Below are 25,739 nucleotides of genomic sequence, written 5' to 3' on the forward strand. Positions count from 1 at the left end.
TCTACGCTCTGATCAATGAAGGCTTCAACATCCTGCAGGATGCCATGGCCGCCGGACCGGAAGACATCGACACCATCTATGTGTTTGGGTACGGCTGGCCCCGGCACCACGGGGGACCCATGTTCCATGCAGGCCAGGTGGGATTGGGCAGGATCCTGGAGAGGCTGCAGCACCACCACCACAACCACCCTGACGTGCCTCATCTGAAGCCCAGTACGCTGCTGCGGAGGCTGGTCGCAGTGGGAAGTCCTCCGGTCCAGAAGTGGAGAGAGTTCATCAACAAAGAAAGAGTCCACAGTCAGCTCTGAGATGCCCCAGTATCACCTGTCAATGCAACCCTGTGATTGAATAATAAAGTCTCACATTAAGAGATACGCCCAGGGATTTCTAAGGTGATTTCTAGGGTGATTTCTAGGGTGATTTCTAGGGTGATTTCTAGGGTGATTTCTCGGGGGATTTCTAGGGTGATTTCTCGGGGGATTTCTAGGGTGATTTCTCGGGGTATTTCTAGGGTATCAGTGCCTTCCCCCATCAAGTATCTTAGGAAATGTGATCTACTGTAATAAATACATTTTCTATAATACATTTTCTCGTGCTTTCAAAATAATCCCCACTGACACGTTTATGGAGGGTAGGTTTTGTATTGTGTTTAATTGGGGTAAATTGGCTTAGATTTAGCTGAACAGAGAATTGGGTATTTTGACAAGTCATACTCATAACTTAATAGCGTTTTCCACATCAGTGGGGTTTAGCCTTTGGCTGTTGGCATTTCATTCACCCTCCTGTCAAAACTAATTAACCATTATTCTGCCTTTACCGGGGTGGAGAGAGGTCCTGATGCAGACTGAATCTGCAACCAGGCCCATGTCTCTTAGCCGTGGAGAACCAGCCTGATCGCTGGCTCAATTCAATCAAAACCTGTGTTAGCTCTTTTTCCAATGGTCAAATGAACTCAGACTGGTCTTAGGCACTGTGTAAAAACCTACAACTACTACCAGGGCGACCCCACCCCACAACAGGTATGCTTTCACTTTACAGAATTACAAGTGTGTGCGATGAATATTGTAAATAAAGACATTGCTATGGCTGGTTTGAATGAATCCATCACTTCTATTTATGGTTTGTTGCTATTAGCTGTTTTTTAGGTAGATTGTTTCCGTGGGTTATGAAAACCAGATGTTTAGGGAACTAACATTTATGAATAAATACAAAACATATGCCTTTCCAAATGTAGACATACAGTACATTCAGAAAGTATTCAGACCCCTTGACTTTTCACACATTTTGTACCTTCACAGCCTTATTCTAAAATGAATTAAAGAAAAAATCTGACAAAGGCAAAAACAGGTTTTTAGAAATCTTTGCAAATGTATTAATAAAAAACCAGTATTCAGACCCTTTGCTATGAGACTCGAAATGTATTCAATCGATTGGACATGATTTGGAAAGGCGCTCACCTGTCTATATAAAGGTCCCCCAGTGCATGTCAGAGCAAAAACCAAGCCATGAGGTAGAAGGACTAGTCCAGAGATCCAAGGCAGGATTGTGTCGAGGCACAGATCTGGGGAAGGGTAGGAAATAGGTTCTGCAGCATTGAAGGTCCCTGAGAACACAGTGGCCTCCATTGTTCCTAAATGGAACAAGTTTGGAACCACCAAGACTCTTCCTAGAGCTGGCAGCCCGGTCAAACTGAGCAATCGGGGAAGAAGGGCTTTAGTCAGGGAGGTGACCAAGAACCTGATGGTCACTCTGACAGCTCCTTGATGAAAACCTGCTCCAGTGCTCCCAGGACCTCAGAGTGGGATGAAGGTTCACCTTCCAACAGGACAACGACCCTAAGCACACAGCCAAGACAACGCAGGAAAGTTTTCGGGACAAGTCTCTGAATACTTTTTTATTTAACTAGCCAAGTCAGTTAAGAACAAATTCTCATTTACATTGACTGCCTACCAAGCCCTAACCCGGACGACGCTGGGTCAATTGTGCGCCATCCTTGACTGGACCAGCCAGAGCCCCAAGACAACGCAGGAGTGGGTTGGGACAAGTCTCTGAATGTCCTTGAGTGGCCCAGCCAGAGCCCGGACTTGAATCCGATTGAACATCTCTGTAGAGACCTGAAAATAGCTGTGCAGCGACACTCCCCATCCAACCTGACAAGAGCTTGAGAGGATCTGCAGAGAAGAATGGGAAAATCTCCCCAAATACAGGTGTGCCAAGTTTGTAACATCATACCCAAGAAGACTCAAGTCTGTAATCGCTGCTTCTTAACAGCACGATCAACAAGGCAGGTCCTACAGGCCCTAGTTTCTACCTTCTTAACAACACTATCAACAAGGCAGGCCCTAGTTTTTACCTTCTTAACAGCACTATCAACAAGGCAGGTCCTACAGGCCCTAGTTTCTACCTTCTTAACAACACTATCAACAAGGCAGGTCCTAGTTTTTACCTTCTTAACAGCACTATCAACAAGGCAGGTCCTACAGGCCCTAGTTTCTACCTTCTTAAAAACTCTATCAACAAGGCAGGTCCCACAGGCCCTAGTTTCTACCTTCTTAACTACACTATCAACAAGGCAGGTCCTACAGGTCCTAGTTTCTACCTTCTCAACAGCACTGTCAACAAGAGAGGTCCTAGTTTCTACCTTCTTAACAACACTATCAACAAGGCAGGTCCTACAGGCCCTAGTTTTGTCCCACTTGGATTACTGTTCAGTCGTGTGGTCAGGTGCCACAAAAAGGCTCCTCATGATGATCATGATGAGACATGATCCTCCCCTAGATTTAAATAATAATAATAATAATAATAATAACAAACCCTTGACTGAAAGTGAAAAAGGATGATCCTCCTGCATTGTTCTTCTGGTAACCGTCGTGTCAATGTTGATCCATCCCAAACTATTGGCTGATTATAGCCTAGTCTACCACTCAAACCACAGTAACATGGCCATCTAGTGGCATTCTGCTGTTGCTGTTCATATGTGTATTCTATATTTTATGACTTCACAACCAAATTAGTTCTCAAGCCCCCAAAAACAAGCCCAGGAATTACATATGCATCAAATTCGGCCATATAGCAGAAATGTGAATTCATATTTATTGGAGTCTCTGTGTTAAAGTTGAGGAGAATAGGAGCGAGTGGGTATGAGGGAGGGAGGGGGTGAGAGGGAGGGAGGGTGAGAGGGAGGGAGGGGGTGAGAGGGAGGGGGGAGGGGGTGAGAGGGAGGGAGGGAGGGGGTGAGAGGGAGGGAGGGAGGGGGTGAGAGGGAGGGAGGGGGTGAGAGGGGGAGGGAGGGGGTGAGAGGGAGGGAGGGAGGGGGGAGAGGGTGAGAGGGAGGGAAGGAGGGGGTGAGAGGGAGGGAGGGGGTGAGAGGGGGAGGGAGGGGGTGAGAGGGAGGGAGGGGGTGAGAGGGAGGGAGGGAGGGAGGGGGTGAGAGGGAGGGAGGGAGGGGGTGAGAGGGGGGAGGGAGGGGGTGAGAGGGAGGGAGGGGGTGAGAGGGAGGGAGGGAGGGAGGGGGTGAGAGGGAGGGAGGGGGTGAGAGGGAGGGAGGGAGGGAGGGGGTGAGAGGGAGGGAGGGAGGGAGGGGGTGAGAGGGAGGGAAGGAGGGGTGAGAGGGAGGGAGGGGGTGAGAGGGGGAGGGAGGGGGTGAGAGGGAGGGAGGGAGGGGGTGAGAGGGGGAGGGAGGGGGTGAGAGGGAGGGAGGGAGGGAGGGGGTGAGAGGGAGGGAGGGGGGTGAGAGGGAGGGAGGGGGTGAGATGGAGGGAGGGAGGGGGTGAGAGGGAGGGAGGGGGTGAGATGGAGGGAGGGAGGGAGGGAGGGAGGGGGTGAGAGGGGGAGGGAGGGGGTGAGAGGGAGGGAGGGAGGGGGTGAGAGGGGGAGGGAGGGGGTGAGAGGGAGGGAGGGAGGGAGGGGGTGAGAGGGAGGGAGGGGGTGAGAGGGAGGGAGGGGGTGAGATGGAGGGAGGGAGGGGGTGAGAGGGAGGGAGGGGGTGAGATGGAGGGGTGAGATGGAGGGAGGGAGGGAGGGAGGGAGGGGGTGAGAGGGAGGGGAAAGGGTGCGCTGGATGGATCGGCGTCTGCAGCACGCAGAAAGAACAGGGACAATGACCTTTTTCCTCCCAGTGTGGATGGATGGATTGATCTCTGGAACATCGAAAGTGCGACTCGCTTCTTCGAAGAACGATAGACTCCAAAGGACAGCCGGATAATTTACCCACCTCTACATTGATTGAGCACTGAATTTCCTTTCTATATCAACTTTTATAGGGCGTTTCGTTTTTGCTTTTGCCTATCCCAAAATAACGCGCTACATCATATTTTCGGACGTTTGTTTTACAGTAGACTTTCAGATTGTATTCCCTGTCCGGCCAGAATCACATTAGATATTTCCGCCCCGTTATGTGATATCTGACCGGACGGATGTTCGCCTCTGTATCGGTGTGATCGGCGATGTCTTCATGGCAGATTTTGGAGCCCAGAAGTGTCCGAAGAGTGATAAGTTGGACGAGGCGCAGGCACTGGCCCGCAGCTGCGCCGGGAGACCGGACTTCTTGCCGTGCGATGGGCTGTTAATATGCGCCACGCATAGCCACGGAAAGTGCTTCAAGTTGCACTGGTGCTGCCACTTGGGCTGGTGCCACTGTAAGTAGCTATTAGCAAACAAGAACACAGTCATAACATGCATTTTTTTGTTAAATGTATTCTAAATTAATGATATATACCCATTTATTCTGGAAGAATATACACTATATATACACAATTATGTGGACACCCCTTCAAATGAGTGGATTCGGCTATTTCAGCCACACCCATTACTGACAGGTGTATTAAAGCGAGCACACAGCCATGCAATCTCCATAGACAAACATTGGCAGTAGAATAGGCCTTAATGAAGAGTTCAGTGCCTTTCAACGTGGCACCATCATAGGATGCCACCTTTCCAACAAGTCAGTTCATCAAATGTCTGCCCTGCTAGAACTGCCCCGGTCAACTGTAAGCCGCAAAGTGGTAGGCCACACAAGCTCACAGAACACGACCGCTGAGTATTGAAGCGTGTGCAAATCAACTGTCCTCGGTTGCAACACTCACTACCGAGTGGAAGCAACGTGCAATGTCAGCACAATAGCTCCATAAAATGGGTTTCCATGGCCGAGCAGCCGCACATAAGCCCAAGATCACAATGAGCAATGGTTAGCAGTGGAAACGTGTTCTCTGGAGTGATGAATCACGCTTCACCATCTGGCAGTGGATGAATCTGTCAGTGGATGAATCTGGCAGTGGATGAATCTGCCAGTGGATGAATCACGCTTCACCATCTGGCAGTGGATGAATCTGTCAGTGGATGAATCTGTCAGTGGATGAATCTGCCAGTGGATGAATCACGCTTCACCATCTGTCAGTGGATGAATCTGTCAGTGGATGAATCACGCTTCACCATCTGGCAGTGGATGAATCTGTCAGTGGATGAATCTGTCAGTGGATGAATCTGTCAGTGGATGAATCTGTCAGTGGATGAATCTGCCAGTGGATGAATCTGTCAGTAGTTAAATCTGTCAGTGGATGAATCTGTCAGTGGATGAATCTGCCAGTGGATGAATCTGTCAGTGGATGAATCTGGCAGTGGATGAATCTGTCAGTGGATGAATCTGCCAGTGGATGAATCTGTCAGTGGATGAATCTGGCAGTGGATGAATCTGCCAGTGGATGAATCTGTCAGTGGATGAATCTGTCAGTGGATGAATCTGTCAGTGGATGAATCTGCCAGTGGCTGAATCTGGCAGTGAATGAATCTGTCAGTGGATGAATGTGCCAGTGGATGAATCTGCCAGTGGATGAATCTGTCAGTGGATGAATCTGCCAGTGGATGAATCTGGCAGTGGATGAATCTGGCAGTAGTTAAATCTGTCAGTGGATGAATCTGCCAGTGGATGAATCTGGCAGTAGTTAAATCTGTCAGTGGATGAATCTGCCAGTGGATGAATCTGGCAGTAGTTAAATCTGTCAGTGGATGAATCTGCCAGTGGATGAATCTGGCAGTAGTTAAATCTGTCAGTGGATGAATCTGGGTTTGGCGGATGCCAGGAGTGCGCTACCTACACGAATGTATCACCTTAAAGTTTGGGGCCAGGAGAACGGTACATGTCTGAATGCATAGTGCCAACTGTAAAGTTTGGTGGAGGACAAATAATGGTCTGGGGTGTTTTTCATGGTTCGGGCTAGGCCCCTTTGTTCTGTGCTTCCAACTTTGTGGTAAAGGTTTGGGGAAGGCCCTTTCCTGTTTCAGCATGACAATACCCCTATGCACAAAGCAAGGTCCATACAATAAATCGTTTGTCGAGATCGGTGTGGAAGAACTTGACTGGCCTACACAGAGCCCTGACCTCTGCCCCATCGAACACCTCTGGGATGAATTGCAGGAATTGCAGACTGCAAGCCAGGCCTAATCGCCCAATCTCACTAATGCTTGTGTGGCTGAATGGAAGCAAGTCCAGATGTTCCAACATCTAGTGGAAAGCCTTCCCAGAAGAGTAGAGGCTGTTATAGCAGCAATGTTCCAACATCTAGTGGAAAGCCTTCCCAGAAGAGTAGAGGCTGTTATAGCAGCAATGTTCCAACATCTAGTGGAAAGCCTTCCCAGAAGAGTAGAGGCTGTTATAGCAGCAATGTTCCAACATCTAGTGGAAAGCCTTCCCAGAAGAGAGGAGGCTGTTATAGCAGCAATGTTCCAACATCTAGTGGAAAGCCTTCCCAGAAGAGAGGAGGCTGTTATAGCAGCAATGTTCCAACATCTAGTGGAAAGGCTTCCCAGAAGAGTGGAGGCTGTTATAGCAGCAATGTTCCAGCATCTAGTGGAAAGGCTTCCCAGAAGAGTGGAGGCTGTTATAGCAGCAATGTTCCAACATCTAGTGGAAAGCCTTCCCTGAAGTGTGGGGGCTGTTATAGCAGCAATGTTCCAACATCTAGTGGAAAGCCTTCCCTGAAGTGTGGAGGCTGTTATAGCAGCAATGTTCCAACAGCAAAGGAGGGACCAGCTCCATATTAATACCCATACTTTCACTGGTCACGATGGCAACACCCATCCGTAGCACGCGCTCCAGCAGGTGTATCTCACTGATCATCCCTAAAGCCAACACCTCATTTGGCCGCCTTTCGTTCCAGTTCTCTGCTGCCTGTGACTGGAACGAATTGCAAAAATCGCTAAAGTTGGAGACTTTTATCTCCCTCACCAACTTCAAACATCAGCTATCTGAGCAGCTAACCGATCGCTGCAGCTGTACATAGTCTATTGGTAAATAGCCCACCCATTTTCACCTACCTCATTCCCATACTGTTTATATTTATTTACTTTTCTGCTCTTTTACACACCAATATCTCTACCTGTACATGCCCATCTGATCATTTATCACTCCAGTGTTAATCTGCTGAATTGTATTATTCGCCTACCTCCTCATGCCTTTTGCACACAATGTATATAGACTCCCCTTTTTTTCTACTGTGTTATTGACTTGTTAATGGTTTACTCCATGTGTAACTCTGTGTTGTCTGTTCACACTGCTATGCTTTATCTTGGCCAGGTCGCAGTTGCAAATGAGAACTTGTTCTCAACTAGCCTACCTGGTTAAATAAAGGTGAAAAAAAAAAAAAAAAAAAAAAAAAAAAAAAAAACTTTTGGAATGAGATGTTAAATGAACAGGTGTCCACATACTTTTAGCCTTGTAATATACTTTTAGTGCATATACTTTTAGTATTGTAATTTATAAATGCCTCATGAGCTTAGTTCAACTGTCAGAACCCATCAGATCCCAAAATAGAAGCTTGTTTTTACTCCATTGCTTCCTTGAGAGTCGTTACATTTATCAGCTGACTTATATAACCAAAACATAACCAATTTGAGTTTCCCAGATTTACGTTTACTATGTTAAGTCCAGTCTATGAGACCAGGCTGCGAGGCAAGCAGTACTGTAGGAAGTATAGGCCGCTATTGTCAACAACTCAATCACATTATCCTAGTGAAAGAGTACCACTGAGGGGTTAGGCTTTTCTTATTTCCCAGTAGTCTATAGGCTTTAACATTTACGTTGATTGATGATCATCAATTTGACAAAGGATCAAATCGAATTGGATTTGTCACATGCCCCCGAATACAATAGGTGTAGACCTTACAGTGATATGCTGAATACAATAGGTGTAGACCTTACAATGATATGCTTACTTACAAGCCCTTATGCAGTTTTAAGGAAAAAAGTGTAAAGAAATGATTTACTAAAATTAACTGAAGTAAAAAATAAAAAATAATTAAGGTGCAATAAAATAACAGTAGCGAGACTATATACAGGGTATTACGGTACAGAGTCAATGTGGAGGCTATATACAGGGTATTACGGTACAGAGTCAATGTGGAGGCTATATACAGGGTATTACGGTACAGAGTCAATGTGGAGGCTATATACAGGGTATTACGGTACAGAGTCAATGTGGAGGCTCTATACAGGGTATTACGGTACAGAGTCAATGTGGAGGCTCTATACAGGGTATTACGGTACAGAGTCAATGTGGAGGCTATATACAGGGGGTACCGGTACAGAGTCAATGTGGAGACTATATACAGGGGGTACCGGTACAGAGTCAATGTGGAGGCTATATACAGGGTATTACGGTACAGAGTCAATGTGGAGGCTATATACAGGGTATTACGGTACAGAGTCAATGTGGAGGCTCTATACAGGGTATTACGGTACAGAGTCAATGTGGAGGCTCTATACAGGGTATTACGGTACAGAGTCAATGTGGAGGCTATATACAGGGGGTACCGGTACAGAGTCTATGTGGAGACTATATACAGGGGGTACCGGTACAGAGTCAATGTGGAGGCTATATACAGGGGGTACCGGTACAGAGTCAATGTGGAGGCAATATACAGGGGGTACCGGTACAGAGTCAATGTGGAGTCTATATACAGGGTATTACGGTACAAAGTCAATGTGGAGGCTATATACAGGGGGTACCGGTACAGAGTCAATGTGGAGGCTATATACAGGGTGTTACGGTACAGAGTTAATGTGGAGGCTATCTACAGGGTGTTACGGTACAGAGTCAATGTGGAGGCTATATACAGGGTATTACGGTACAGAGTCAATGTGGAGGCAATATACAGTCTCCACACTGCCCTTTCCCACCTGGACCAAAGGAACAGCTATGTGAGAACGCTGTTCATTGACTACAGCTCAGCGTTTAACACCATAGTGCCCTCAAAGCTCATCACTAAGCTAAGGACCCTGGGACTAAACACCTCCCTCTGCAACTGGATCCTGGACTTCCTGACGGGCCGCCCCGAGGTAGTAAGGATAGGCAACAACACATCTACCACACTGATGCTCAACACTGGGGCCCTTCAGGTGTGTGTGCTCAGCCCCTTCCTGTACTCCCAGTTCACACATGACTGCATGGCAAAGCAAGACTCCAACACCATCATTAAGTTAGCTGATGACACAACAGTGGTAGGCCTGATCACAGACAACGACGAGACAGCCTATAGGGAGGAGGTCAGAGATCTGGCCGTGTGGTTCCAGGACAACAACCTCTCCCTCAACGTGATCAAGACAAAGGAGATGATTATGGACGACAGGAAAAGGAGGACCGAACAGGACCCCATTAACATCGATGGGCTGTAGTGGAGCAGGTTGAGAGCTTCAAGTTCCTTGGTGTCCACATCACCAACAAACTATTTTTATTTTTTTTAATTTTTATTTCACCTTTATTTAACCAGGTAGGCTATTTACAACTGCGACCTGGCCAAGCATAGCAGTGTGAACAGACAACACAGAGTTACACATGGAGTAAACAATTAGCAAGTCAATAACACAGTAGAAAAAAAAGGGGAGTCTATATACATTGTGTGCAAAAGGCATGAGGAGGTAGGCGAATAATTACAATTTTGCAGATTAACACTGGAGTGATAAATGACCAGATGATCAGGTAGAGATACTGGTATGCAAAAGAGCAGAAAGTCAATAAATAAAAACAGTATGGGGATGAGGTAGGTAAAAATGGGTGGGCTATTTACCGATAGACTATGTACAGCTGCAGCGATCGGTTAGCTGCTCAGATAGCAGATGTTTGAAGTTACTACAACTGCTGCTACTACTACTACTACTACTACTACTGCTACTACTATTACTACTACTACTGCTGCTACTACTACTACTGTTACTACTACTACTAGTCTACTTCTACTACTACTACTACTACTACTACTACTACTGCTACTATTATTACTACTACTACTGCTACTACTACTGTTACTACTACTACTAGTCTACTTCTACTACTACTACTACTACTACTACTACTGCTACTATTATTACTACTACTACTGCTACTACTACTGTTACTACTTCTACCACTGTTACTATTGATACTACTACTACTATCACTACCATTACTACTACTTCTACTCTTGTTACTACTACGAGTAGTACTACTACTGCTGCTACTAATACTACTACTGTTGCTACTACTTATATTGCTACTAATGCTACAACTGTTGCTGCTGCCAATACTACTACTACCACTACTACTGCTGCTATTACAACTACTACTAACACTACTAAATGTACTACTCTACCACATGTACTACTCTAGTACAGTTACTACTACTACTACAACTACTACTACTACTACTACCACCACTACTACTACCACCACCAAAACTACCACTGCTACTACTTATTCTACTACTACTACTGCTACTTCTAATATTACTACTACTACCACTGTTACTACTGACATTAATACACTACTACTACTACTACTACTACTACTACTACTGATATTACTACTACTACTACTACCACTGTTACTATTGATACTACTACTACTGTTACTACTACTGCTGCTACTACTACTACTACTACTACTACTGTTACTGTTGCTACTACTACTACTACTACCACTACTACTACCACTGCTTCCACTCTTACTACTACTACTGTTACTACTACTGTTACTACTACTGTTACTACTACTGTTACTACTACTACTGTTACTACTACTGTTACTACTACTGTTACTACTACTGTTACTACTACTGTTACTACTACTACTGTTACTACTACTGTTACTACTACTGTTACTACTACTACTGTTACTACTACTGTTACTACTACTGTTACTACTACTACTGTTACTACTACTGTTACTACTACTGTTACTACTACTACTGTTACTACTACTACTGTTACTACTACTGTTACTATTACTACTGTTACTACTACTACTATTACTACTACTGTTACTACTACTACTGTTACTACTACTACTATTACTACTACTGTTACTACTACTACTATTACTACTACTACCACTACTACTGTTACTACTACTGTTACTACTACTACTGTTACTACTACTACCACTACTACTGTTACTACTACTGTTACTACTACTACTGTTACTACTACTGTTACTACTACTGTTACTACTACTGTTACTACTACTACTGTTACTACTACTGTTACTACTACTGTTACTACTACTACTGTTACTACTACTGTTACTACTACTACTACCACTACTGTTACTACTACTGTTACTACTACTACTGTTACTACTACTACTGTTACTACTACTGTTACTACTACTGTTACTACTACTGTTACTACTACTGTTACTACTACTACTGTTACTACTACTACTATTACTACTACTGTTACTACTACTGTTACTACTACTGTTACTACTACTACTGTTACTACTACTACTGTTACTACTACTACTGTTACTACTACTACTTTCACTACTGTTACTACTACTACTGTTACTACTACTACTGTTACTACTACTGTTACTACTACTACTGTTACTACTACTGTTACTACTACTACTGTTACTACTACTGTTACTACTACTGTTACTACTACTGTTACTACTACTACTGTTACTACTACTACTACTGTTACTACTGTTACTACTAATGTTACTACTACTACCACTACTACTGTTACTACTACTACTACCACTACTACTACTGTTACTACTACTACTACCACTACTACTGTTACTACTACCACTACTACTACTGTTACTACTACTACTACCACTACTACTACTGTTACTACTACTACTACCACTACTACTGTTACTACTGTTACTACTACTACCACTACTACTGTTACTACTACTACTACCACTACTACTGTTACTACTGTTACTACTACCACTACTACTACTGTTACTACTACTACTACCACTACTACTACTGTTACTACTACTACTACCACTACTACTGTTACTACTGTTACTATTACTACCACTACTACTGTTACTACTACTACTACCACTACTACTACTGTTACTACTACTACTACCACTACTACTGTTACTACTGTTACTACTACTACTACTACTACCACTACTACTGTTACTACTACTACCACTACTACCACTACTACTACTAATACCACTACTACTACTGTTACTCCTACTACTACTACTGTTACTACTACAGTTACTACCACTACTATTACTGTTACTCCTACTACTACCACTACTACTACTACTACTGCTACTACTACTACTACCACTACTACGGTTACTACTACTACTACCAGTACTACTGTTACTACTGTTACTACTACTACCACTACTACTGTTACTCCTACTACTACTACTGTTACTCCTACTACTATTACTGTTACTCCTACTACCACTACTAATACTACTACTGCTACTACTACTACTACTGCTACTACTACTACCACTACTACTGTTACTACTACTACCACTACTACCACTACTACTACTACCACTACTACCACTACTACTACTACCACTACTACCACTACTACTGTTACTACTACTACCACTACTACCACTACTACTGTTACTACTACTACCACTACTACCACTACTACTGTTACTACTACTACCACTACTACTGTTACTACTACTACTACCACTACTACTGTTACTACTACTACTACCACTACTACTGTTACTAATACTACTACTACTACCACTACTACCACTACTATTACTGTTACTCCTACTACCACTACTACTGTTACTACTACTACTACCACTACTACTACTACCACTACTACTGTTACTACTACTGCTACCACTACTACTGTTACTACTACTGTTACTACTACTACTACCACTACTACTGTTACTACTACTACTACTACTACTGTTACTACTACTACCACTACTACTGTTACTACTGTTACTACTACTACTACCACTACTACTACTACTACTACTACTACTACTACTACTGTTACTACTACTACTGTTACTACTACTACTACCACTACTACTACTGTTACTACTACTACTACTGTTACTACTACTACTACCACTACTACTACTGTTACTACTACTATTACTGTTACTACTACTACTGTTACTACTACTACTACCAATACTACTACTGTTACTACTACTACTACCACTACTACTACTGTTACTACTACTACTACCACTACTACTACTGTTACTACTACTACTACCACTACTACTACTGTTACTACTACTACTACCGTTACTACTACTACTACCACTACTACTACTGTTACTACTACTACTACCACTACTACTACTGTTACTACTGTTACTACTGCTACTGTTACTACTACTACTGTTACTACTACTACTACTACCACTACTACTACTGTTACTACTACTACTACCACTACTACTGTTACTACTGTTACTACTACTACCACTACTACTGTTACTACTACTACTACCACTACTACTACTGTTACTACTACCACTACTACTGTTACTACTACTACTACCACTACTACTACTGTTACTACTACTACTACCACTACTACTGTTACTACTACTACTACCACTACTACCGTTACTACTACTACTACTGTTACTACTACTACTACCACTACTACTGTTACTACTACTACTACCACTACTACTGTTACTACTACTACTACCACTACTACCACTACTATTACTGTTACTACTACTACCACTACTACTGTTACTACTACAACTACCACTACTACTGTTACTACTACTACTACCACTACTACTGTTACTACTACTACTACTACTACCACTACTACCACTACTATTACTGTTACTCCTACTACCACTACTACTGTTACTACTACTACTACCACTACTACTACTACCACTACTACTGTTACTACTACTACTACCACTACTACTGTTACTACTACTGTTACTACTACTACTACCACTACTACTGTTACTACTACTACCACCACTACTACTGTTACTACTACCACTACTACTACTGTTACTACTACTACTACCACTACTACTGTTACTACTGTTACTACTGTTACTACTACTACCACTACTACTGTTACTACTACTACTACCACTACTACTACTGTTACTACTACCACTACTACTGTTACTACTACTACTACCACTACTACTACTGTTACTACTACTACTACCACTACTACTGTTACTACTACTACTACCACTACTACTGTTACTACTACTACTACCACTACTACTACTGTTACTACTACTACTACCACTACTACTACTGTTACTACTACCACTACTACTACTGTTACTACCACTACTACCACTACTACTGTTACTACTACTACTACCACTACTACTACTGTTACTACTACTACTACCACTACTACTACTGTTACTACTACTACTACCACTACTACTACTACTACCACTACTACTACTGTTACTACTACTACTACCACTACTACTACTGTTACTACTACTACTACCACTACTACTACTGTTACTACTACTACTACCACTACTACTGTTACTACTACTACTACCACTACTACTACTGTTACCACTACTACTACTGTTACTACTACTACTGTTACTACTACTACTGTTGCTACTACTACTACCACTACTACTGTTACTACTACTACCACTACTACTGTTACTACTACTACCACTACTACTACTGTTACTACTACTACCACTACTACTGTTACTACTACTACTGTTACTACTACTACTGTTACTACTACTACTACCACTACTACTGTTACTACTACTACTACCACTACTACTACTACTACTGTTACTACTACTACTGTTACTACTACTACCACTACTACTGTTACTACTACTATTGTTACTAGCTACTACTGTCTGTTTACATCCTGACTGTCTGAAAAGGTAAAGCAGGAGTCATAACCATACCTGACAGGCTCAACAGTGAACATAGTCTCTTTATTGATTCTCTCTGTTACTACTACTACTACCACTACTACTGTTACCACTACCACTACTACTACTACTACCACTACTACTGTTACTACTACTACTACCACTACTACTGTTACTACTACTATTGTTACTAGCTACTACTGTCTGTTTACATCCTGACTGTCTGAAAAGGTAAAGCAGGAGTCATACCTGACAGGCTCAACAGTGAACATAGTCTCTTTATTGATTCTCTCTGTTACTACCACTACTACCACTACTACTACTACTACTACTATTACTACTACTACTACCACTACTACTACTACTACCACTACTACTACTGTTACTACTACTACTACCACTACTACTGTTACTACTACTATTGTTACTAGCTACTACTGTCTGTTTACATCCTGACTGTCTGAAAAGGTAAAGCAGAGTCAGCCATACCTGACAGGCTCAACAGTGAACATGGTCTCTTTATTGATTCTCTCTGTTACTACCACTACTACTACTACTGTTACTAAAGGTACTACCAGGAGTCATACTACTGACAGGCTACTACAGTGAACATAGTCTCTTTATTGATTCTACTACTGTTACTACTACTACTACTACTGACTGTTACTGAAAAGGTAAAGCAGGAGTCATACCTGACAGGCTCAACAGTGAACATAGTCTCTTTATTGATTCTCTCTGTTACTACCACTACTACTACTACTGTTACTAAAGGTAAAGCAGGAGCCATACCTGACAGGCTCAACAGTGAACATAGTCTCTTTATTGATTCTCTCTGTTACTACTACTACTACCACTACTACTACTGTTACTAAAGGTAAAGCAGGAGTCATACCTGACAGGCTCAACAGTGAACATAGTCTCTTTATTGATTCTCTCTGTTACTACTACTACTACTGTTACTAAAGGTAAAGCAGGAGCCATACCTGACAGGCTCAACAGTGAACATGGTCTCTTTATTGATTCTCTCTGTTACTACTACTACTACCACTACTACCACTACTACTACTGTCTGTTTACATCCTGACTGTCTGAAAAGGTAAAGCAGGAGTCATACCTGACAGGCTCAACAGTGAACATGGTCTCTTTATTGATTCTCTCTGTTACTACTACTACTACCACTACTACCACTACTACTACTGTTACTAAAGGTAAAGCAGGAGTCATACCTGACAGGCTCAACAGTGAACATGGTCTCTTTATTGATTCTCTCTGTTACTACTACTACTACCACTACTACCACTACTACTACTGTTACTAAAGGTAAAGCAGGAGTCATAACCATACCTGACAGGCTCAACAGTGAACATGGTCTCTTTATTGATTCTCTCTGTGACAGGTTTGGAAATCCTCAGCACAGTAGAAAGCGTATCTCTGCATCCCAAATGGCACCCTATTCCCTTTATAGTGCACTTCTTTTGTCCAGGGCCCACAATGCCCAAAGTAGTGTACTATATAGGAAATGGAGTGCTATTCGAGATGCTGCCAGAAGCAATTTTCAGTTTGCTATCAGCGTCTCAGCAGTAGTAGCAGTTTAGACCTTCACATGGTAGCAGTCCGTAACATCGTAATCTCAGTCAGATGTAATCTCACGATTTTAATGTCTCCATCTAAAATGTGCAGCAGCCTAGTGATTCAAATGATCCGCTGAAATGCCCAGATAAATGTGGTGTAGACGATTAGGCCTACAGTACCAACGAGAAATACTGTTTATCTCATATTGTAGTGTATTTTTTATTTTTAGCAAATGCTTTTCAATCTTCTCTCTTCAACACTAGTGTCTAGCCTCCACCTTTAACTCTCTGGTGTTGTCCCTCTTCAACACTAGTGCCTAGCCTCCACCTTTAACTCTACTGTCTAGCCTCCACCTTTAACTCTCTGGTGTTGTCCCTCTTCAACTCTACTGTCTAGCCTCCACCTTTAACTCTGTGGTGTTGTCCCTCTTCAACACTAGTGTCTAGCCTCCACCTTTAACTCTCTGGTGTTGTCCCTCTTCAACACTAGTGCCTAGCCTCCACCTTTAACTCTACTGTCTAGCCTCCACCTTTAACTCTCTGGTGTTGTCCCTCTTCAACTCTACTGTCTAGCCTCCACCTTTAACTCTGTGGTGTTGTCCCTCTTCAACACTAGTGTCTAGCCTCCACCTTTAACACTAGTGTCTAGCCTCCACCTTTAACACTAGTGTCTAGCCTCCACCTTTAACTCTGTGGTGTTGTCCTTCTTCAACACTAGTGTCTAGCCTCCACCTTTAACTCTACTGTTTAGCCTCCACCTTTAACTTACTGGTGTTGTCCCTCTTCAACACTAGTGTCTAGCCTCCACCTTTAACTCTGTGGTGTTGTCCCTCTTCAACACCAGTGTCTAGCCTCCACCTTTAACTCTGTGGCGTTGTCCCTCTTCAACACTAGTGTCTAGCCTCCACCTTTAACTCTGTGGTGTTGTCCCTCTTCAACACTAGTGTTTAGCCTCCACCTTTAACTCTCTGGTGTTGTCCCTCTTCAACACTAGTGTCTAGCCTCCACCTTTAACTCTGTGGTGTTGTCCCTCTTCAACACTAGTGTCTAGCCTCCACCTTTAACACTAGTGTCTAGCCTCCACCTTTAACTCTGTGGTGTTGTCCCTCTTCAACACTACTGTCTAGCCTCCACCTTTAACTCTGTGGTGTTGTCCCTCTTCAACACTAGTGTCTAGCCTCCACCTTTAACTCTGTGGTGTTGTCCCTCTTCAACACTAGTGTCTAGCCTCCACCTTTAACACTAGTGTCTAGCCTCCACCTTTAACTCTGTGGTGTTGTCCCTCTTCAACACTAGTGTCTAGCCTCCACCTTTAACTCTGTGGTGTTGTCCCTCTTCAACACTAGTGTCTAGCCTCCACCTTTAACACTAGTGTCTAGCCTCCACCTTTAACTCTCTGGTGTTGTCCCTCTTCAACTCTACTGTTTAGCCTCCACCTTTAACTCTACTGTCTAGCCTCCACCTTTAACTCTCTGGTGTTGTCCCTCTTCAACACTAGTGTCTAGCCTCCACCTTTAACTCTCTGGTGTTGTCCCTCTTCAACTCTACTTTTTAGCCTCCACCTTTAACTCTACTGTCTAGCCTCCACCTTTAACTCTGTGGTGTTGTCCCTCTTCAACACTAGTGTCTAGCCTCCACCTTTAACTCTACTGTTTAGCCTCCACCTTTAACTCTATGGTGTTGTCCCTCTTCAACACTAGTGTCTAGCCTCCACCTTTAACACTAGTGTCTAGCCTCCACCTTTAACTCTCTGGTGTTGTCCCTCTTCAACACTAGTGTCTAGCCTCCACCTTTAACTCTACTGTCTAGCCTCCACCTTTAACTCTACTGTCTAGCCTCCACCTTTAACTCTGTGGTGTTGTCCCTCTTCAACACTAGTGTCTAGCCTCCACCTTTAACTCTGTGGTGTTGTCCCTCTTCAACACTAGTGTCTAGCCTCCACCTTTAACTCTACTGTCTAGCCTCCACCTTTAACTCTCTGGTGTTGTCCCTCTTCAACACTAGTGTCTAGCCTCCACCTTTAACTCTACTGTCTAGCCTCCACCTTTAACTCTCTGGTGTTGTCCCTCTTCAACTCTACTGTTTCGCCTCCACCTTTAACTCTACTGTTTAGCCTCCACCTTTAACTCTACTGTTTAGCCTCCACCTTTAACTCTACTGTCTAGCCTCCACCTTTAACTCTCTGGTGTTGTCCCTCTTCAACTCTACTGTCTAGCCTCCACCTTTAACTCTCTGGTGTTGTCCCTCTTCAACTCTACTGTTTAGCCTCCACCTTTAACTCTACTGTTTAGCCTCCACCTTTAACTCTCTGGTGTTGTCCCTCTTCAACTCTACTGTCTAGCCTCCACCTTTAACTCTGTGGTGTTGTCCCTCTTCAACACTAGTGTCTAGCCTCCACCTTTAACTCTCTGGTGTTGTCCCTCTTCAACTCTACTGTTTAGCCTCCACCTTTAACTCTAGTGTTTAGCCTCCACCTTTAACTCTAGTGTTTAGCCTCCACCTTTAACTCTACTGTTTAGCCTCCACCTTTAACTCTCTGGTGTTGTCCCTCTTCAACTCTACTGTTTAGCCTCCACCTTTAACTCTACTGTTTAGCCTCCACCTTTAACTCTAGTGTTTAGCCTCCACCTTTAACTCTGTGGTATTGTCCCTCTTCAACACTAGTGTCTAGCCTCCACCTTCAACACTAGTGTCTAGCCTCCACCTTTAACTCTGTGGTGTTGTCCCTCTTCAACACTAGTGTCTAGCCTCCACCTTTAACTCTCTGGTGTTGTCCCTCTTCAACTCTACTGTCTAGCCTCCACCTTTAACTCTACTGTTTAGCCTCCACCTTTAACTCTACTGTTTAGCCTCCACCTTTAACTCTCTGGTGTTGTCCCTCTTCAACACTAGTGTCTAGCCTCCACCTTTAACTCTACTGTCTAGCCTCCACCTTTAACTCTACGGTTTAGCCTCCACCTTTAACTCTACTGTTTAGCCTCCACCTTTAACTCTGTGGTGTTGTCCCGCTTCAACACTAGTGTCTAGCCTCCACCTTCAACACTACTGTTTAGCCTCCACCTTTAACTCTGAATATCTGATTGTTAAACTCTTGTCATTAGTTTGATGAATATCTGATTGTTAATCCCAGGTTGTCAGTATTCAAAACGGCTCAGAGTCAAAGCACCAAGAGGCTCTTGTCTTGGTTAGTATATTTACATTTCTTCTGTTGTGTTTCTCTTCCTGTCTGTGCAGGTAAATATGTTTACCAGCCCATGACCAGTGTGTGCCAGCTGCCGAGCACGGCGGTACCCTCTGACCCCTCTGAGGCCCCACCCACCATGAACCTGTCTGTCTCCCTCACCGAACGCTTCCTGAAGATCGCCCCCTGCTTCCAGTCCCCGCCGTTCCTTCAGTCGCCCAAATACTGTGTCATAGCAGACCTCTTCATCGACGACTACATCGTCAAACGCATCAACGGGAAGATGTGTTATGTTCAACGTTCTCCTCCTCCCATCCCTGATCCTCCTGCTGCGGCACCTCCTCCTGCTGCTGCACCTCCTCCTGCTGCGGCACCTCCTCCTGATGCTGCACCTCCTCCTCCTGCGGCACCTCCTCCTGCTGCGGGACCTCCTCCTCCTGTGGCACCTCCTCCTGCTGCTGCACCTCCTCCTGCTGCTGCACCTCCTCCTGCTGCTGCTCCTCCTCCTGCTGCGGCACCTCCTCCTGCTGCTGCTCCTCCTCAGGTGCCTCCTCCCAGTAAGCCAACACGATCTGTTCACAACGACCACCACCACAACACACTACAGCCCCCCGTGGACAAGCCCCACCACAAAAGCCCTGTGCACCAACACAATCCCCCTGCACACGGTGAGAAGCAACACAAATCGTCTCTAGACAAGCATCACCCCTCTGTGGACTACAACAAAATACCACAACACTACAAAAGCTCTGTGGACAAGCATTACTACAGCACCCCAGTAGACCAGAGGGAGCACCGCCACCACAGCCCTGTAGACAAGCTGAAAGGACCCAAGATGGACCACTGCTCCTCTCCATCCAGCTCCGAGGACTCTGGGATCAACGCGCTAGGTCGGCACTACCTGGAATCCTGTGAGTCAGAGTTAGAGGATCAGAATGAAGTGTTGAGCGCCGATGGAGATGGGAAATCTAGCCTCTGTAGTCTCTGGGACCAGGATGAGACCTCTCTGTTGTCTCCCTCTAGGTCCATGGTGGAGATCATAGAGAAGATTGAGACCACTGTGTGACAGACAGACACTTCACTGAGCACACCAGAGAGATACAACTATATTCTACTATATATATGGAGCACACAGCCTCCCTGGGAACATTTGAAAACCAGCTCCAGATTTCTCAAGTTGGATTTAAGTTGGATTTAAGTTGGATTTAAGGGACCTACAGTCCACCTAGTGGAGTTGACTTTGTTGTGGTCAGATATACAGTAGGTAACCCCACATGATAATGCCCCTATGTGTTTTCTCAGAGACGGTCAAGGATCCCAGGTTTGAATGGTCTCTGGTTCTCCACCCCACTCTATATCTCTCCAGAACCCCTGCATGGTTTGTTAGATAGATGGAGCTGTCTACTGTAGCAAAGATTTGACTAGAAATACGGAGGAAAACATGTCCTTTAACACTCACAGCAGCTGACCAAATATACTACTTACTAGTCCATCAACAGCCAATCACAGCCTTTATCAGCCCCTTAACTACCAACTACCAAGCCTTGCGTCAACAACTCCTGCCTGCTTCTAAAATTAGAATCACAGTTGAAATTTTCAGAGAGAACTTTGAAGTTGTTTGTCAATCAAGAAAGCACATTCCTTCCTCTACCTGCTGTGAAGACACAACTACTCAACTCCTATCAGCCAATGATACCGTGTGGAAATACCAAATCACATGTTTACCAGAGCAAAGCATGGTAACCTAAGAGGAAAGAGGACCAGTGATTCCCACATCTACTATGTACTTTATTACCTTGACCGGAAGCAGTGAAGTTACTGTCTCCTTTCCTCTTGAGGTGGTCGTTCACACCGGAGCAACTGCTCAGAATCACAGCACAGCACATACTGTACTGTATTCATTATCATAATGCACTATATTCATTATCATACTGTACTGTTCAGTACTACTCATTACCATACAGTACTGTTCAGTACTACTCATTACCATACTGTACTGTATTCATTACCATAATGCACTGTTCAGTACTACTCATTACCATACAGTACTGTTCAGTACTACTCATTACCATACTGTACTGTATTCATTACCATAATGTACTGTTCAGTACTACTCATTACCATACTGTACTATATTCATTATCATACTGTACTGTATTCATTATCATACTGTACTGTTCAGTATTACTCATTACCATACTGTACTGTATTCATTATCATACTGTACTGTTCAGTATTACTCATTACCATACTGCACTGTATCCATTACCATAATGTACTGTTCAGTACTACTCATTACCATACTGTACTGTATTCATTACCATAATGCACTGTTCAGTATTACTCATTACCATACTGTACTGTATTCATTACCATAATGTACTGTTCAGTACTACTCATTACCATACTGTACTGTATTCATTACCATAATGCACTGTTCAGTATTACTCATTACCATACTGCACTGTATCCATTACCATAATGTACTGTTCAGTACTACTCATTACCATACAGTACTGTTCAGTACTACCCATTACCATACTGTACTGTATTCATTACCATAATGTACTGTTCAGTACTACTCATTACCATACTGCACTGTATCCATTACCATAATGTACTGTTCAGTACTACTCATTACCATACAGTACTGTTCAGTACTACCCATTATCATACTGTACTGTATTCATTACCATAATGTACTGTTCAGTACTACTCATTACCATACAGTACTGTTCAGTACTACCCATTATCATACTGTACTGTATTCATTACCATAATGTACTGTTCAGTACTACTCATTACCATACTGCACTGTATCCATTACCATAATGTACTGTTCAGTACTACTCATTACCATACAGTACTGTTCAGTACTACCCATTATCATACTGTACTGTATTCATTACCATAATGTACTGTTCAGTACTACTCATTACCATACAGTACTGTTCAGTACTACCCATTATCATACTGTACTGTATTCATTACCATAATGTACTGTTCAGTACTACTCATTACCATACAGTGCTGTTCAGTACTACCCATTATCATACTGCACTGTATCCATTACCATAATGTACTGTTCAGTACTACTCATTACCATACAGTACTGTTCAGTACTACCCATTATCATACTGCACTGTATCCATTACCATACAGTACTGTTCAGTACTACCCATTATCATACTGTACTGTTCAGTACTATTCATTACCATACAGTACTGTTCAGTACTACCCATTATCATACTGCACTGTATCCATTACCATACAGTACTGTTCAGTACTACCCATTATCATACTGTACTGTTCAGTACTATCCGATAACATACAGTGCTCTTCAGCACTATTCATTACCATACAGTACTGTTTAGTACTACTCATTAACATACAGTACTACCACCATTACCATACATTACTGTTCAGAACTATTCATTACCATACAGTACTGTCCAGTACTACTCATTTCCATAAAGTACTAACCATTACCATACAGTACTGTTCAGTACTACCCATTACCATACAGTACTGTTCAGTACTACTCATTACCATACAGTACTGTTCAGTACTATTCATTACCATACAGTACTGTTCAGTACTATTCATTACCATACAGTACTGTTCAGTAATATCCATTACCATACAATACTACTCATTACCGTACAGTACTGTTCAGTACTAACCATTACCATACAGTACTACCACAATTACCATACTGTACTGTTCAGTACTATCCATTACCATACAATACTACTCATTACCGTACAGTACTGTTCAGTACTAACAATTACCATACAGTACTGTTCAGTACTATTCATTACCATACAGTACTGTTCAGTACTATTCATTACCATACAGTACTGTTCAGTACTAACCATTACCATACAGTACTGTTCAGTACTATTCATTACCATACAGTACTGTTCAGTACTATCCATTGCCATACAGTACTGTTCAGTACTATTCATTACCATACAGTACTGTTCAGTACTATTCATTACCATACAATACTACTCATTACCATGCAGTACTGTTCAGTACTATCCATTACCATACAATACTACTCATTACCATACAGTACTGTTCAGTACTATTCATTACCATACAGTACTGTTCAGTACTAACCATTACCATACAGTACTGTTCAGTACTATTCATTGCCATACAATACTACTCATTACCTTACAGTACTGTTCAGTACTATCCATTACCATACAGTACTGTTCAGTACTATTCATTACCATACAATACTACTCATTACCATACAGTACTGTTCAGTACTATCCATTACCATACAATACTACTCATTACCGTACAGTACTGTTCAGTACTATTCATTACCATACAATACTACTCATTACCATACAGTACTGTTCAGTACTATCCATTACCATACAGTACTGTTCAGTACTATTCATTACCATACAGTACTGTTCAGTACTATTCATTACCATACAGTACTGTTCAGTACTATTCATTACCATACAGTACTACCACAATTACCATACTGTACTGTCCAGTACTACTCATTACCATACAGTACTACCCATTACCATACAGTACTGTTCAGTACTACCCATTACCATACAGTACTGTTCAGTACTATTCATTACCATACAGTACTGTTCAGTACTATTCATTACCATACAGTACTGTTCAGTACTATCCATTACCATACAGTACTGTTCAGTACTACACATTAGAATGGACTGTTGGTTTGGAGTGTCATAGTCTCTGTATTCTAGAATGGACTGTTGGTTTGGAGCTTCATAGCCTCTGTGTTCTAGAATGGATTGTTGGTTTGGAGTGTCATAGCCTCTGTGTTCTAGAATAGACTGTTGGTTTGGAATGTTATAGCCTCTGAGTTCTAGAATGGACTGTTGGTTTGGAATGTTATAGCCTCTGTGTTCTAGAATGGACTGTTGGTTTGGAGCATCATAGCCTCTGTGTTCTAGAATGGACTGTTGGTTTGGAGAGTCATAGCCTCTGTGTTCTAGAATGGACTGTTGGTTTGGAGAGTCATAGCCTCTGTGTTCTAGAATGGACTGTTGGTTTGTGCTCTAGAATGGACTGTTGGTTTGGAGTGTCATAGCCTCTGTGTTCTAGAATGGACTGTTGGTTTGGAATGTTATAGCCTCTGTGTTCTAGAATGGACTGTTGGTTTGGAGCATCATAGCCTCTGTGTTCTAGAATGGACTGTTGGTTTGGAATGTTATAGCCTCTGTGTTCTAGAATGGATTGTTGGTTTGGAGTGTCATAGCCTCTGTGTTCTAGAATAGACTGTTGGTTTGGAATGTCATAGCCTCTGTGTTCTAGAATGGACTGTTGGTTTGGAGTGTCATAGCCTCTGTGTTCTAGAATGGACTGTTGGTTTGGAGCATCATAGCCTCTGTGTTCTAGAATGGACTGTTGGTTTGGAGTGGCATAGCCCCTGTGTTCTCGAATGGACTGTTGGTTTGTGTTCTAGAATGAACTGTTGGTTTGGAGGATGTCATAGCCTCTGTGTTCTAGAATGGACTGCTGGTTTGGAGTGTCATAGCCTCTGTGTTCTAGAATGGACTGCTGGTTTGGAGTGGCATAGCCTCTGTGTTCTAGAATGGACTGTTGGTTTAGAATGTCATAGCCTCTGTGTTCTAGAATGGACTGTTGGTTTAGAGTGGCATAGCCTCTGTGTTCTAGAATGGACTGCTGGTTTGGAGTGTCATAGCCTCTGTGTTCTAGAATGGACTGCTGGTTTGGAGTGGCATAGCCTCTGTGTTCTAGAATGGACTGTTGGTTTGGAATGTCATAGCCTCTGTGTTCTAGAATGGACTGCTGGTTTGGAGTGGCATA

General features: G+C 43.2%; 2 protein-coding genes across 2 annotated transcripts in view; both read left to right on the plus strand.

Annotated features, from left to right (window-relative positions):
- The window catches only part of ehhadh (enoyl-CoA, hydratase/3-hydroxyacyl CoA dehydrogenase), a 35,794-nt gene extending 34,702 nt beyond the window's left edge, over positions 1-1,092 (plus strand). The window contains exon 10 of the mRNA XM_052523292.1: positions 1-1,092. This exon is cut by the window's left edge and continues 59 nt beyond it. Coding sequence (XP_052379252.1) covers positions 1-308 — 308 coding nt within the window. The 3' untranslated portion in view covers positions 309-1,092.
- A 2,973-nt stretch (positions 1,093-4,065) lies between these two features.
- Positions 4,066-23,402, plus strand: zgc:162707 (UPF0524 protein C3orf70 homolog B). The gene is made up of 2 exons (XM_052523294.1): positions 4,066-4,637; positions 19,961-23,402. The coding sequence occupies exons 1-2, from the start codon at positions 4,454-4,456 to the stop codon at positions 20,971-20,973; spliced, it is 1,197 nt and encodes a 398-aa protein (XP_052379254.1). The 5' UTR covers positions 4,066-4,453; the 3' UTR covers positions 20,974-23,402.
- The last annotated feature ends 2,337 nt before the right edge of the window (positions 23,403-25,739 follow it).

This window comes from Oncorhynchus keta, chromosome 7 (genome assembly GCF_023373465.1).
Source record: "Oncorhynchus keta strain PuntledgeMale-10-30-2019 chromosome 7, Oket_V2, whole genome shotgun sequence".
Classification (NCBI taxonomy): Eukaryota; Metazoa; Chordata; class Actinopteri; order Salmoniformes; family Salmonidae; genus Oncorhynchus; species Oncorhynchus keta.

Coding starts and splice junctions, on each gene's coding strand:
- zgc:162707 (XM_052523294.1), top strand. CDS start 4,454: ATGGCAGATTTTGGAGCCCAGAAGTGTCCGAAGAGTGATAAGTTGGAC. Junction 4,638..19,960: donor CCACTTGGGCTGGTGCCACT/GTAAGTAGCTAT, acceptor CTGTCTGTGCAG/GTAAATATGTTTACCAGCCC.